We start from the raw sequence: 17510 nt of genomic DNA on the forward strand, positions 1-17510 counted from the left end.
AAAAGATTGCGCAGCCATAGTGATTGACAGTATGTAGTGCGCATTGAGAAAAGAAGGTGCTCTCCATTTCGTCATGTTCAATTTTTTGGTCAACTATGCCTGCTGAAAATTTGATGGTGGGGAACACATGGCACAAGGCATCGCGCAAACATTCTTTACGCTCTGCGGAAACTTTGATCTTGGTTCATTTGCATAGCGCTGCGTGCGCGTAGATTTGCCGAGTCATCTCCTTCTCAATAATACCTCCATGAGTGTATTATGCAAATAGGTTGATGTACTATGATATGTTTCCAATTTCTTGGTATTGCATCAATAATTAAAGCCACATATTCAATTATTAAAATAAAACCTTATTCTTCCAACATGCATCCCAATCTATTGTATTCATCTGTAGATTAACTTCCCATTTAATTTGCATTTTTTGGGCTTCTATAAAGTTAAATAGCAGTCTCTACTCTGTTTTTTCTTTAAAATTCAAACGTGAATAATTTAAAAATTTGAATCTATACATGATTTCTAGAATAAAGGTTTCTTATGTGCTTTAATGAATTTGTCATCTCACAGCCTTTGTTTTTAATCTCACATGCATTGTGGTTCAGAAGATTGTACATTATTAAATTTGCGGTTGCGTATTAATATGTTGAATTTTTACTGATTTCAATTGTGAAACACTTTGAGAAGTTCTCTGCAAAGTGCTATAAAATGGTCAAAATTGATTTTCCATTTATTCATATTTATTTTATTATTCAAGTAAAAATGCTGTAACCACTGGTCACGTAGTCACATAAGATTATGATAACTACATTATTGATGTTTTTAATTCCTGATGAACAAATAAAATTTGAAATGCAGAAACACTACCGTATGGCTTGCTTCACATTCTTCGGTATTTGTTTTATATTTATTATTATTATTATTATTATTATTATTATTATTATTATTGTTATTGTTGTTATTATTATTATTATTATTATTATTGTTATTATTATTATTATTGTTATTATTATTATTATTATTAAACTTTAGGCAGACACAAAATAAACTTTGTGTCTAATAAGTCACAGCCATGTTTTTGGGTTTTGTTTAAATCTGTTTCTTAAGTTTTTTAGTGCAAATCAACAATATTTTCGAATTTAAGCCCTTTCATTTATATAAGATTTAATTTTTGGGAATAAACTGACACTGTGTCTTCCTTTTTGGCCTTTCAAGTTTATTGACTGATTGACGGCAAGCACAAGTGCGCAATGTGCAGGAGTGAGTTCATCACTCCGTAAAATGTGCCCAAGCATTGACCACCTCCATTTATCAATACGACTTGTCAATGGATCTGATTTTGTAACTGAATATAAAGATTTATTTTTAATTTTTTGGAGTATTTGATATTCATTCAAAGTAGACCTTAAATGTCGACAATGACATATATCAAACTTTCCTGAACATGCTTTTAGAGGCTGCCCAGCTGCTACCTGTACATTTATATAAAAGTATTCACACCACCTGTGCTTCATAAATACTAAGTTTACGTTCCAATATAATACTACAATTAGACCATTTGTAAATTTTGCAAAAGTAATATTTGCAAGAATGATTCTGTTTTCTATATCTTTAGAGCTATCAATTAAGGAACCAACGATTTTTATGAACTTTCCATTTATTATATTTATTAATCTGTTTCATTAAATAAATATTTAAACTTTGTTAAAAGAGGATTTGAGCTGTTTCAACTGCTTGCAAAATGGAATGGGGTGAGGAGCCAAACTATTTCTCAACTCTTAAAAATCAAGACAATGGTGAAGTAAAAATTATGAATTGCCACCGAGAGAGTTATTTCTGGATAGTGGTGGCAGTAGCCACAGAGAATACCTCTGGAGAGTTGGTTGAAGAGTTTGCTTCCTTCCAACAACTTGAGACATTTGATTATATATTAAGAGAACTAGATTACTGATCAAGACTTGAAATGATAGAAATACATTTAAAAAGGGGGAAGTATATAAAATATATTATAATAGATAATATCAAATGAAAACCACATGTTAGAATATGTGGCAAAGACAAGCCAAAACCAATCATTTGTCGCAAATACTGTTTCAGAGATAATGGCCAAAACATGCTGGAATGTCAAAATTTGTGAAATCTATTTTATTGCACAAACTAATCTTTATCTATACATCATGCTATGCTGTTGTTTTCCCTCATTTTCAATTTTAAAACAACAAATTTTAACGATTTGGTGATGGTTTCTGGTTTTGAAATGGCTGATTTCTCAAATATTGTTCTTTAAACAGCTGTATGTTTAAACTCCTGTAACTTCATAGCGAAATGTCGGATGTAAATGATTCTTTTACCATTTTATAACTCTCATTTTAATGTTTAACTCTGTGTAATAACTAAAAATCAGTTTTTGTGTCGATTGACTGGTTTGGCTTGTCTTTGCCACATATTAGTCTCTTTCTTTGTACAGTGCCAACAATAAGCGATTTAATTACGGAACTTTGCCATTTAAACCCCATGTGAGGTGTTGCCCCGGGGCCCTTACTGGCTCTCGACGCCACTGCTTCCAGACCCTCACCTAGGCCTTGTCAGCAAAGTCTTTGCCATTGGGAACCGGTAGTTGCACTCCCTATCTTTCACTGACCACAAAATATGTTGCACTTTTTTGGAAAATTTAAAACCAATCACAATTAAAGGTTGATTTGATTTACGTAAGCCTGCGTCATGGTACATCATTACTTCATGAGACTGTGTGTAGCTAGCATTGGTTAATATGGACATTGCATGAACAACACCCTGATGGCCTGAGGGCGTTGTTTATGCAATGTCCATAACAACTGAAGCTTGCACAGCTTAATTAAGTTATGTTGATAACATGATGAAGCTTGTGTAAGTCATATTAGTCCAAAATTTACTGTACTAAAATCTATAAAACAAAAAAACCCAAAAAACCAGAGGAGATAATCAAACAATAAACTAATTCATTTTCTATAATTATTCCATTAATTAAAAGATTTAAGTAATGTTACTATGATTTGTTTCTTTTCACATTCTAAGGTTACAAGTCAAGATGGTTCAAGTTGAAGGGAAATTTCTTGTTCTATTACAGAATAAATGATGAAGGAAAAGTTAGAGAAGTAAGTATACAGTAATTATAATAAAATTATTACAATCTAACTTCACTATGTCAGTCTCAAACGCCACAGGCATTTAATGTTAAATAAATTAAACGCATTTACATATTAATCCGATCAAAGGTGTAAAAGCTAGCAACACCAACAGTGGCGGATCCAGGAATTTGAAATAGTGGGAGCCAAGAAAGTCGATTATACAAATGGAGGCTCCAGACCAACTCAGCCCCACCATGCATGGTTGGAGCTGACATATGCCTATGAATGACACTTCTGGATGGCTGGAAATGGCACTCTCAGAATAAACATTTGAATTTAATTTTCATTTTTCTCTATTTTTTTTATTTTCAAAAATATAGGGCCCCAGGCCAAGTCCCCCCCCCCCCAATGTGAATCCACCTGACTGATGGTCATGAAATAGAATTCTGAGACATGTCTGGATTAAAGCCTGCTGAATATTTATTCAATGCTTGGCTCTTTTCATTTTATTTAGAAATTTCGGCAGCAGCAGTATACATAATTTATAATAATAATAATGGTGCATTTGTAATATATATATGCCTGCATCCATAAACAATGCTACTAGCATAACTGTAGAAGTTATGGAATGTACAGATAATAAGTTTCTGGATTTTTGTAATAACAATTTTTATGTCTTAGACATGCACGCATTCTATTCGATTCAGTTTAATTGCTTTGAGTACCACCGTGTGCCAATATCCGCTTAAAATTACTTTCTCAGTGCTCACTGTTAAAAAAAAACAAAAAACAAAGAAATGAATAATAAATAAATTGAAAAATACCGGTTTAAGTTTCCTTTTTGTCAAATAAATATATAAAACAAATGGTGATAATGAACAAGTAGTTTAAAGATCAAATTTAGGGGGTGGGGGTGAATGAGATTGGTCGCTGTTGCCCTAAAAATATAGTAATTGTTGTAGATGATGATTTTTACCTAATGATAATAGTAGTAGACTTGTATAGCATATTATGGAAAGACCATGTGCTTCACATTATCATTACCCCGATTAAACACGTGGAACGCCTTCACATTATCATTACCCCGATTAAACATGTGGAACGCAAACTCAAGCTCCCTGGGGGAGTATTACATAATGTTGCGGCAGCTGCATCAGCGCATGTGGTGTTTAACCAGGTACCCACTTGTACTGGGGTGGAGAGAATCAATGCAGATAATATGCCTTGCTGTAGAACACGTGCCTCAAGGTTGGGAAACCAAACTGTTCTCACTGCCCAAACCACATCTACCTAATTCCATCCATGGATCCTAGGATCTTTACACTTTTTAGGATTATTTATCTTGACTGAAAATGCCACCAACATCCCTTTAAACCACTTTATTTTCCATTTTTCAATACAGCAAATCACATTTAAACTTTGAATTGCATATTTCCTGAGCACATGTAACATGTTATTGGATCGAAAGATAATGGTAACCATCTGAGTAGGGCTTATATAAAGTTAATTAAACAATTTTTAATAGAAATTAGTTGATCTTCGTTGCAACTATACAGTATGGCAGAGAACACCTGGTCTTGCTGTTGGATGTTGAAGAAGTAATTCAAAGTGCGATACTTATTTTCCTTTTTTCAATACAGTAAATCACATTTAAACTTTGAATAGCATATTTCCTGAGCACACGTAACATGTTATTGGATCGAAAGATAATGGTAACCATCTGAGTAGGGCTTACTGTATATAAAGTTAATTAAACAATTTTTAATAGAAATTCGTTGATCTTCGTTGCATCTATACAGTATGGCAGAGAACACCTGGTCTTGCTGTCGGATGTTGAAGAAGTAATTCAAAGTGACATATTGTACAAAAAAAAATTCTGAGTTTCATCAAGCTAAGTCTAACACTTTTGTTCAACGTATGTTCAATTTGTGTACTGTTTTAGTATTGCTTTGTTGTGTATAATTTACCCATGGTGTGTCATAGAAAGCTGTGTATGTGAATTTGCTATTTTGAGATGAAAGTGCAATATATTGTTTTTTTATTACTCGGGTATAAACATCATAGTTATTAAATATAAATTCACTGGTCACGTACGCTGCTGAGTTTACATTGTACAACCATGATACCGTATTTATGCAAATACGGTATCATGATGTTTTTAGATGTCGGAGCTTTTATTGTTGAGAAGTATTTTGGAAGGGGCATGCATTTGAGGGAGGTGTTTATTTTGTTTTGTGTGAAATGGTATACTCAAATAGGCACCCCCTTATTTTCACCGTAAATGTGAAACTACATGTAATTACCATCAAAATGTGTTATTGCATGATCATAAAGACTTATTGATCCTAACCAGATTAGAAAAAATGTAATTCTATTGGTGTAGAACATTAATAGAATGAACATTGTGTTGCTTTCATTAGTTTAATTTTTACGGTCTTTTAGTTGGTTATTTATTTGAGGAAGAAATAAATATCCTGGTGCGTTTATCCTAATTGAGGCTCTATAGTGGGAATTTTCTTGGGGGTGGGGAGGCGTTGAGGGATAGGGTGTTTATTTAAAGCGGTGCGTTTATATAAATGTATACAGTAATATTGTTCATTTCTGAAGATGAACAAGTGTGAAATAAATGAAATATAGAAGAGAAAATCTGCTTGCATACTTTCTACAAGTTACTATAAACAGTGTCGTATTTTATGTATTTAAACCATGTTTTACAGAGGATTTGTAACAAAGCTGAGTGTCACTTCTGTTGAACTTACATTCAATTTGCGAGTGTCATTATTGCTTTGTTGTGACATTATAAATTACTTGTACCCAGAGGTGTTTCATTGGAATGTTGGAGCTGTCTGTGTGAACTCACTAACACTGTGGCAATTATAGTTTATACAGTACTTCAGTTTTGTCCAGACTATCAAATTATGTTTGATAAAAACACATGTGACATGCCTAAATATGGTGATGATCAGTGGCAGATCCAGGAATTTGAAATAGAGGGGGCTCCATAGAGCTATTAAACAACTAGAGTGCTGACAAGATGGCGCAGCAATGCAGAGTTATGTATGTGTACCATCCAAGATGGCCGTCGTAGTAAAGCGCCACCTTCAGGCTTAGTATACATATTATTACATCAATAAGCCCTCTGACTGACTATTATTTCATTAATGATGCAAGGAGCATCTTATTCAAAAATAAAGTACCAAGGAATGAAAATTAAAATCGTGTACATTACACCCAAGCATCGCAACGCTCGAGTTTCAACATACGGGTAACTAACTGTACTGAACTTTCTGAGTAAATTGAGGGCGCAATTGCAAACGATGGTGCTTAGCAAAATTTGATTGGCTAAACCTATGGCAGCCATCTTGGATGGTATACACACACAGTTCTGCGTATTTCGAACATCAAATACATTGGGGTTAGCGCTCTAGTATTCTTATTATATCTCTATGGGAGGCTCACACAGGGACTTTCACAGATGGAGCGTCTATACTACCTCAGCCCCATCATGGTTGGGGCCGAGGTAAGAAAACTTATGATTGTGGTACCTCACATCATGAACATAGGCACATCATGACTATATATGGGCACATCATGACTATATATGGGCACATCATGACTATATATGGGAATATTAACAGTTTTTTTAAAGAAAATTTGATTGTCTGGACACAGCTTAACATAGAAATTTAACTGATTATGAGGTATTTTGTTTGTGTACTGTAGGTTTTACTTGTATACCTTTAGGCCTACATTTGTTTGTGTTTACTTGATGACAATATACTATAAATAACACGTGGCAAAGACAAGCCAAACCAGTCACTAGTCGCAAATCGTGTTTCAGAGAAAATGGCCAAACCATGCTGAAATGTCAAATTTTTAAAAATCTATTTTATTGCACTAAACTAACCTTTATATATCTACACATCATTCTATGCTGTTATTTTCAACATTTTCAATGTTAAAACAATATTTTTTAAGGATTTAAAGATAGTTTCTGCATGAGAAATGCCTGAAATCATAAACTTTGACGGTTAATTTTCTCATATATTGTTCTTTAAACAGCTGTGTGGTTAAACGCTTGTAACTTCATAAAGAAATGTCCGATTTGAATGATATTTTTACCATTTTATAGCTATTATTTTACTCTCTAACACTGTATTAATAACTCAAAATCGATTTTTGCGACGAGTGACTAGTTTGGCTTGTCCTTGCCACATATTAAGATAACTTTATTGCTGTAATGATTAAGAAGATACAAAATTTGGTTCCAGTTGTTATCAGCCATTGAATTGTTTCTATTGTAACTGTATTATTTATTAAGAAAATAAATGTTTATTTGAATTGAATTGAATTGAATAAACTTAATAACTTACAAGGATTAGACTAAAAATGCAAGGTAAAGTTAAAATTATGTACACAGAATCTAAGGTAAACAGATGGAGGTTAAAAACTAAAGTACACTAGCATATTGCAAAACTTTAAATAAAAAAGCTATTAAAAAAAACCCCCCAAAAAAAAACAAAAACAAAACCAAGTTATTATTTTAAAGTTATAAATAATAATAATGTGAATGGATGTTTTCTCTTTTAGTCCAATCTTTTAACTACAATTTATCAAACAGACATATCTTTGATTTATGAAGAGCCTAAATGTTGTAGACCTTAATAGTGTACTGCTATTTTCATACACTTTTAAAACTAAACTGAATTAACTACCAATTAATGAGTCAAAACCAAGAAACAATGAAAGGAGAGTAAGGAGAAGAAATGTTTGGCGCGGTGAACCAACTGCAGGTAGTGGGGGATGGGCGTGGGCGGGGATTGCAGGAGATGTTGTGTGTCATGCAGTGATTGTATTTAATTTCTGTATCCTCCTTGGACAGACACTTAAATTCTATATATTATATTATATTCTATAATTTTTTCTTTATTGAAAACAATTTTTAAAATATTGTTAATACACAGACATTCCATGCTAACATATTAAACTGAAATTCGAGAGGTTGTACTTTTTCAACAACACATTAATGGATTATGTGTAAACAGGGAAGGGATATAAAACAACAGCTGTTTAATATGCAATATTATAGATCCTGCAAGCGATACCCCAGCCACCCTTAGGAGTGTAATATTAGACATTTCATTATGGTGTTATATTCAAAGGCAGTTTATTTTTCATATTTACTTTATTCATAACATTTTCTCGTAACACTACATGTAGTTATCATAACAATTTCCCCCTAAAATTTTTGTTGGATTTATCTTAAATTGATTTTACACCTAAATATAAAAACAATGTGCGTTTTAATTAACCTAATTTTGAACATCTTTGTTTTCTCCTTTAGCATAAAGGATTCTGCCAAAAACATATACAGTACAAACAGGTGAAAATAAATATAAAAATGTTATTGATAAATAAAAAAATGCAAGGGTGAGTTTAAGGCTTCCCCCAAGATTCTATATTGCAATGGCTGTAAAGAATGGCAAGTGAGATTTATGTAATATTAAAGAAGAAATATGATTATTTTTTTTGGGGGAGATTTTATAGTGAAGCGAGCAGGATAATAATGTATTAAAGTATTAAAATGTTCCCAAGGTTTAAGTTTTTTCACAATGGAGGATGCAATGTGAAAAATAATATTTCATTTTACCAGAATTATTATCAGTGGGTGGTGGCAGTGGAGTATCTAGGGGCTACATTGGGGGGGGGGGGGGGGGGGGGGCGGCGCAAGTCTCACCCTCTCCAAAAAAAAGCTTGCGCCCAATAAAAAAATTTGCGCTCAAGTAGTTAAAAGAACCTCATATAAATTTATTTTGCGAGCAAGTACCCCTTGCTTAAACATAAAGACCCTCACTTTACCTTCGGGGCCTCCCTCCCACTTTACCAGCACTCCTCCCCCTTTTTTAAAGCCTCATAGATATGCCACTGGGTGGTGGGCTTCTGACAGTGTAAAAAATATTGCTTTATGTCCTGCACTACAAAGTATTAAGGTCTTGATTGCCCCGAATATTACTCTTTTTTTGTTGCTGTCACTTTTGCTTTCATGTGATGTACTTTCATATTAAATATCTTATTTTTCAGCTTCTTGGGGCGTTTTTGATGGAGCGCTTTCGTATACTAATGGAGATGAAACCAAATGCCTATGCCTTTTCTATTGGTAAGTAGTTGGCAACATTTTCTTGTTGATTTTTTTTTATATTTTACCAACTGAGAATATAAATTTCAATTTTTTTGTCACAATATATTGGAAAGGAAATTAAATCCATCTTCTTTTCCAACTTTGACAAATGCATTTATTTAAATTAATGAATCTCAGGGTTGATTAAAATGAATCGTAATGTGTGATTTAATTTGGCTCAAGACGTGATTAATTGAGCGCAAGATTTATTCTTCATCTAGCCTTTCAGAATGACCGTGAGCGAAAGTATATTTTCCTAACTAGCTCCAATGCCGAGTGTCAACGATGGGTGTCTGCTTTAAAAAATGCAAGGTAACCAAAATATAAATTAATTAAAAATATATAAATTTCTAGGCTTCTTAAATAAATATTATTTTATGGTTAGTAATACATTATTATATCACTGAATTGTTTGTATTGTATTAGGATTGTCTTTTAAAACAAAATACACAGTGACATTAAAAAATGCACATTATATATGAAGTGTGTTGTTCTAGCCAATCTTGGTAAATGTACATTTCTCCATGTTGCCCATAGCAAAATTTGTTAGTCGTTTATATAGTTGTTTTAGCTATTTATGTAGACACATTGGCTATTAGTAGATATTTGATTTGTGTTTACTGAGGATTTTCTTCCTTTATATAGTCCCTTAGTAGTGATTATCTCTTGCTGATAGGTCATAAGTAGTTTTCTTAATAGTTTATACATGCAAATTGCATTTAGGTGCTTAATAGGCTTAAAAGAAGGCTGAGCGGTTGACCGAGAGGTATTTTTCCGGCTTCTTGTGCTGTATAGCCTGGTTTAACGTGGTCAGCATCAGGTTTTAATTGTCTGATTGCTCGGCTCTTTGAATAATTCTCATACTAAGAGTTAGGCGTGATGAGGACTATGTTTGTATAATATGTATATCTGTTTATTACATGCTGTAATTAAGTTGGATGGCACTGCAATGCAGCTGCCGCGGGGGTCCCTAGAGGCCAGGCCGATACATGCCAAGTTAGACTAATTTGCAGGCGTGAGACTTTTGTGAGACAGACCTCGAATGTGCGAGTCTCACACCAAATACGTGAGTCTTGGCGTGTATTTAAGCCCAAGTTTACGATTGCCAATTTCAATGGGGACAAATTATAGAAAGGTTTGAAGTAGGTTAAAAAATATATGGTTATGTAGGATAGGTGCTAAATATTGACTTAAATTAGGTATTAGGTAGATATTAGTAAATGTACTATTAGTTTATTAATAGACAGTGTTGTTAAAATAATAGTGAAATCTCAAAAATATGCTAATAGATAAATTAATTACTTAAAACTACGAAAAATTACAAATATATCTCCTAGTATGGTGATTAATAGGGAAACTGGAATGCAATGCTTTCTTTCAAAATTCATTCAAAATTGAGCTACTAAGGTCATGTTACTATAGCATTTTAGTCCAGGGTTAAATTATCCCGCAATTTGAGGTTTTGCCGATTCAATATATATGATTGTTGTGGGATGTTAATGGAAGCACTGGGCAACGTTTTCTAGAGAAAAAAAGTTGCTTTCTGATAATTTCTTGGGTAATATTAAGTGCGTAACGGAAATGCAGTTTAGGAAATCTTACTATAGGGTAACATATAGCTCCTATTACATCAGCCACAGTAGAAGTCTTTCACAAATGTTGTGGCAAATTTTTTACAAATGTTTTTTCCCTGTCACCAATATCACGTCTCAGAGTAAGATCTTTGCCCTTAGCTTTAAAAAAATGATATTCTTAATTTGCTAGGCATATGGCAGAACTAAAAAGAATCATATTGGATCTAGAAGGAATAGAATATACACAAAAATTCTCATGGGGATTTGGAATTATTAAACTAAATGAAAACAAGAATTTTTTGCAATTATATTTGGGCTGTGTTAAGTTAATAAAAATTGAACAATAAAATTTAATATTTGAATAGCTTTTTTGGTAGTTATTTACTTTCAATTAAAATGAAGTGAAAAACAAATGTTCTCACCAATTTAAAGATCTATAAATATTAAATGATATATTAGTGGGCAGGTAATTTAAGTATTTTCATAGCAAAATTTTGTAAACAAACAAAAAAGAAAAAAAATTAATTGTTTTGTCTCAGATACAGATATAATTATCCACAAGATATTAGAAATTACATTGCTACTTGCTTGAAATTATGAAAAAAAATAAATGAATAGAATAGAAATTCTAAGATGTCTCCTAATAGAATTGTTATTCCCACAAGTACTTGTAACGGTTCGCATTCTCTTTATCTGCCCTCAATGGCCATTAAAATTATTTTATCCATTTTGAGCAATGTTTTCATTGAATTTTTAGTTTTTTTTCTCTAGATTTTATCACCAATATTTTAACATAATGCTCAAAATACATTCATTCTTTGAATTTCTGTAGATTGGCTTTTACATATCTTGTTCAACTATTACTTTAAAGAAATACATAGATTTGGCAAAATACTCTCAGATACAAGATACTTTATTGTCCAAGCAATATATGATACATCAATGTATCAAGTTAGCATTCTCTTTCACAGCCTACAATATTACCACCATCTACATGGTTATAATGATTGAAGCTGTTTTGGATGTCCGAAATATCGGTCTTCTTTAAGACCTGTGGCATTGGAAGTTATATACTGCAAATTGCCATAGGAAAATATAGAATCTAATTCCTGTTATGTACAAATGAATGCAGTGTGACGTATAAATAATAATATGTTAGACTTGTATCGCCATGCCAACAAGGCCCCTAAGCGCTTCACATTAATATTACCCTTGGTCATTGGATCAAGCACATGGAACATACTCGGATCCCTGGGAAGAATTCCTTAACGTTGCAGCTGTAATGTAAGTGCAGCTTTGTGTTTGAACCTACCAAGTACCCTTGTGTACTCCTGGGTGGAGAGACAACAGTAGGGGTAAAGGGAAATGCACAGCATTTGAACTTTTGACCTCAAGGCAGAGAAGTAGAAGCACAATCACTCCTACAGCCAATCCGCTTCTACATTGGCGTATCTAGAAGTCTTGAAATGGGGGGGGGGGAGGCTGATGTGGGGCGCAAAGGAGGAGGGTGAGCTCGATGATTTGTTGAGGGACGCTAATTTGCAAAATATGGTGATTTTAGGTGATTTTTAACTGCTTGAGTAATTTTTTGGGGGTGCACCCTCTGCGCCCTCCCCTAGATACTCTACTGCTTCTACAGTGAAAACGCTCCTCCAAAGTATTTTGCTTAATATCCAGGAGCAACTACCCAAATCTCATAACAGTTTTTGTGTAATTGATATTTCATGTGACAAATTCAGGTGATACCAATATATATTCATTAGCTGATGTCATATCATACCAATATATGGGTACAGTAATGTCATGTCACACCTAATGGGGAATTCAGTCTTATGTCACATAAAAAAGCTTGATAACTTTCCTGAAAGAGGAAAGTTCAAATCTACTATGGTTGTTGCATGAGATAAAAATCAAGGCTGCATTAATGTATCTAGCACGGGTTGGACATTTCTCAGTCTTGTATATACTGTACTTGTCGATGAACACCACAAAGGAGATGTTAATTTAAAGATATAATTTAAGCTCAAAGATTAACATGCAAATGACAGAAAAGCTTAACGAGAAAAAACAAACTAATTATAATTGACAATAACAGAAGATAATTGAAGTAAATTGCTTGCAGCTATTTAGCCCGGCATCAGTTGTTCTCGATGGTGTCCATTTAGAGTGGTATATTAAAAAAACGATCATCTCGGGACAAACGACAGTCGTGACAAACAGAGTTGTTTTCTTAAATTAATGGTACAGATTACAAAGGTCAGATGGGTTTTAACGCTATATTTCTCACTGCTGTCAGTTTCGGACGAGTTGTAATGTAATTGGCGTGAGTGATTTGTCTTGGTTCGCCTGTATTAGCCGTTGGTGCTGTCCATGGTTGCCATGGAGTTGGGTCATTATCGTGTCAGTCTTCCACACTATTACTTACTAATGATGTTTATAACTGCATAAGGCTCTATAGTTCATTGAACTGAACACCTCCTCGAAATCCTCGAAATTATATTAATTACCATATTTATGTAGAGAAGGGATTTGAGGGGGGCATTTATTTGAGGGAAGCGTTAAATTTTTTTGTGTAAAATGGATACGTATATACCCAAATAAATACCCTTTAATTTTACTATAATTGTGAAACTACAACACTTTATTAATGTCAAGATGTGTTATCGCGTGACCATAAAGACTTATTGATTCCAACCGGGCTAAAGAAGATAAGATGTACGTCTACTGCAGTAAAACATTAATAGAATGTGTTGAGAATGATGTTGCTCTCATTAGATTTGTTTACAGTCATTTAGGGCAGTGTTTATATGAGGGAGGCGTTTTCCAAATGAAGGTCTAGAGGGAGCATTTATTTAAAGCGGAGCATTTATTCGATTAATTACAGTAATAATAAATACAATTTATATACAGTAGGCCTGATGTCTAGTTCAAAGAAATGCTCAAGGTGCTTATGGCATAGTTATCAACAACCTTGCATTTACATGGGATGCTCCTGCATCTGAGAGTTAATGGTATAACAAAATCTACATGACCATGAATTTATCCCACATTCATTAAAAAACCATCTAGAATTAGTTAAAAAAAAAAAACTATTGTGGATAATACACAAAATGGGAGCACTGACCTTCTTAGGTCAAGATGCCCTGCATGAGCACCTGGCACACAGCAGCCAAAGCTTTGTTATGTCCAGGCAAACATAACTTAAAACCTCTATTTTGCAGCCCTCCTATTAACATCTATTACAAACACTGGAAGTTTTCTGTTTCTGGTCTTGCATCGCATTTGCTAATGAATTATGTATAGCATCATCTCCACAAGCTATTGTTAAACAGCAAAAAGTGATATAAAAGCATTGTATGAAGGTTTTTACAAGAAACCTGTCAATGTCAAATGGGCACAATAAGTTTGCTTGCGCTCTCTGTATCAAATAAAAAGTTCAATTTGGCCCTCTGCAGGGGTCCTAAGTTGGAAGAAGTCATTTCCGGGAGATCTGTTTAATTGAGCTTTCTTAAAACATCTAACACTAAACCGATTTCCGGGAGAACCCCGCGAGCTACGGGAGACTTGGACTTCTGCCTCTGACCCATTTTTGTGCCCATCCCTGTTCTAGTGTCTTATTTTTATTTAAAAAATTCCTATACCCTTTCCTGCTTAGGGCTTCGCACACACTTTCATTATACACATTCAAATTATCTGACATTGTAACTAAACCTGGCTTGATGGTTATTTGTAGGCACCTGCAATATTTGTTGAGTTCATGGTCAGGATTTGTTCTCAAGTTCAATAATAATTTCCTGAGGGACAAATTGTAATTTGATCTCTACTACTCAAGTCCATTTATTGGCAAGTTTCACCCATAAAAATATAATGATGTTTGTTGTAATGCGAAAAAAATACATTAATTTGTATCGGCTGTTTTTATTTTACCGAAATTAAATTCATTTTTGCAACAAAAATCAATAGATTTTCTTATAGTATGCAGTAGAAACAATATTACATACTATAATTGTGGCGAAGTGATCATGCGTGCATCAAATGCACTATTACATACCAAATGACCGATAACAATGTATCCAATAAATAGAAATTCCTATTCGAGAATATCTCTTTGTAATTACTAGCAACGTTTGGTCATGATTGTGTTGCAGTTCATCGACAGAAATGTGCGACAAGCTGTGTGATGGGTGCACTTCGCACAGGTTTGCAGATTTCCGCAAATATAGAATAAATCTAAGGTTTCAAGGTTGCCTTTTGTGACTTCTATTAGAAATTTTATTTTATATGGTGTAAAAGCGATAATACTAGCTACTGTATCATCACCAGTGGCGGATTCCTCCCCTCACCCTAAATTTTTTTAAAGTATTTTAAGAGACATAAAGACAATTATATTCAAATTTAAGTCTGAGAGTGCCATTTCCGGCCATCTGCAGGTGCCATAATGATAAATTTTCTTACCTCAGCCTCAACTGTGGTGGGGTTAAGGTGGTATTGACCCCCTAACTATGAAAATCCATCCCTGGGCCCCCTCTCTTTTGAATTCCTGGAACGCCATTGATCACTGACACAACAAAATCAGACAGTGCTTTTGAGAGAAAATGCATTTGAAGCAGACTACTACACAAAACTAATTTCATCAAGATATCAATATAGAATATTTGTTTACAAATTGTTTAAGCTCAAGGCATTCTCAAATTAGCCCATCCAAAATTCCCAAGTATTTAATTACTGTAATGATATATTCCCACGACTATGGGAACAATTATCAATAGAAATTCAAAATTATCAATCAATTTCATTATTTAAGTCTGCTCTTACAAAACATTTTCTTTCAATGTATTAATTAACTAATTTCAATTTAAATTTTTAGTATCTAAGTTTAAATTTGTTATTTTTATTTTGTGTTCTATGGAGCGAGTACATTGATTGTTTAGGCTTTCGCCTATTCTCGCATCCTGGCTAAATTGTTCTTTTATGCCGAATAAATATTATTATTATTATTATTATAATGCCATAGGCATTTAGTGATTGGCACTTATTAGAGTGGTTTTTAGCAGTGTTTTTTTTCTTCACTAAAATGAGAATGAAAGAAAATAACAATGGAATAACAACCTGCTGTATTCATCACTTTTGAGTTTTTATTAATTCATTGTTATTCAACATAAAGAAAAAAAACAAAAAAACATTTTACCAGTCCATAATGGTGATGCAGTTAACAAAAGCAAAATTTTACTCTGCCCTGTTCTAATAGCATCTCTTCTGAATCCTGAGAATTATTTGTTCCTATTTTAGGCTATGCCTGAGAGGCTATGGACAGACTGAAGATTCAGGTCGGGCATAACTCACAACTGGTGTGAGTCTCATGCCTGGCATGGACATGTTTAGTGTCCTCACTCGCGCGTGTTGACCAGAATAGCCAGTGGAAATTTCCATGCTTTAAAATTGTATCCCTACCTGTGATTGGTCAATTTTTCATCAAAAGCTATAGTGAGACAATTATGTCAACCCAAAAGATAAATCTACAGTATGCTATGAATTTGAAGAGCCTAGAGGCCATGTTGGCATGAAGGGCTAAATAAAATTAATATTTTTATTATTATTATTATTATTATTGTTATTATTATTATTAATTTGTGCATTTCCCTTGAATAGCGTTACCAGTATAATCATCAACATTGGCCCATGTACAGTACTTAAGATTTTAATACATAGTCAGGTAAAGCTTTGATGTGATGAACATGGTTGCAAAACTTTAAAGGACCTCCTCTGTTTTTCGAAATGTTTAGACTAGAAATCAAAATTTTTTTCCAAGTATTCAAATTGTGTAATTGGAATGATACTAAAATTGGACAATAATTTAAGTAATAATTAGTTTAATCACATTGATAATTATTGATTGGCTATATGTAATGATAAACAGTTAAGTGCATATTCCTTGAAGCTTATGATGTTGTCAACATTTAAGTGTTTTTCCTTTTTTTTTTACTAGCTACGAGAAATTACAGACTCAATTTTTTCTCCTGCAACAAAGGCTGGTTCGTATAACTGGAAAGGTAAATCAAATACTACTTAATACTTGCATGTTTGCGTAACCTGCTCTACTTTGACTATCGTTGTACTGTATGCATCGTGGTTTCAGCCAGCAGGCATATGCTTGATCGATAGAAGCTTGGCAGATGTTGCGAAACTTAGTTGAAATATGCACTATAATATATAAACATACATTTTATCTGCATTGATTCTCTACCGAGTTAAATAGTTACCTGGTTGGGTTGTACATACCAGAGTACTGCACATAATATACAGTAGCTACAACTATTAGCCAACTATTCCATATACATAGCTGTAGTTTATGTGTCCCAAATGACTATGGGTAATAAAGTTTATGCGCACTTGAATATTTATTAAATATTAAATCTGTGCATTAGAAATAAATTATTAAAATTTCATAAGGCAGCATTTGTAAAGAATCTATTGGATGATCTGATTGCGTAGGGAAACCTCTGCCCCTCCTTTAGTTTTGAGTGCTGAAAATTGGTATCTGTGCCCCTTATATCGCCCATTCTTTTTTGAAAATTATGGATCTAATTGATTCTTAAATCTGAAGAATTTATGTTATGCCAATCTCAAAGAATAATCAAAGGTGCATGATTGCTGGTC

At 33.5% G+C, this 17510-nt stretch overlaps 1 protein-coding gene across 1 annotated transcript in view; it reads left to right on the forward strand.

Moving 5' to 3' along the window:
• The window catches only part of LOC117120534, a 30938-nt gene that overhangs the window by 8771 nt on the left and 4657 nt on the right, over positions 1 to 17510 (forward strand). The window contains exons 2-5 of the mRNA XM_033265547.1: positions 3049 to 3128; positions 9183 to 9258; positions 9501 to 9591; positions 16840 to 16903. Coding sequence (XP_033121438.1) covers positions 3049 to 3128; positions 9183 to 9258; positions 9501 to 9591; positions 16840 to 16903 — 311 coding nt within the window. The remainder of the gene's footprint in view (positions 1 to 3048; positions 3129 to 9182; positions 9259 to 9500; positions 9592 to 16839; positions 16904 to 17510) is intronic.

Source organism: Anneissia japonica, unplaced genomic scaffold (genome assembly GCF_011630105.1).
Source record: "Anneissia japonica isolate Jap-2015-1 unplaced genomic scaffold, ASM1163010v1 scaffold287917_len653891_cov171, whole genome shotgun sequence".
Taxonomy (NCBI): Eukaryota; Metazoa; Echinodermata; class Crinoidea; order Comatulida; family Comatulidae; genus Anneissia; species Anneissia japonica.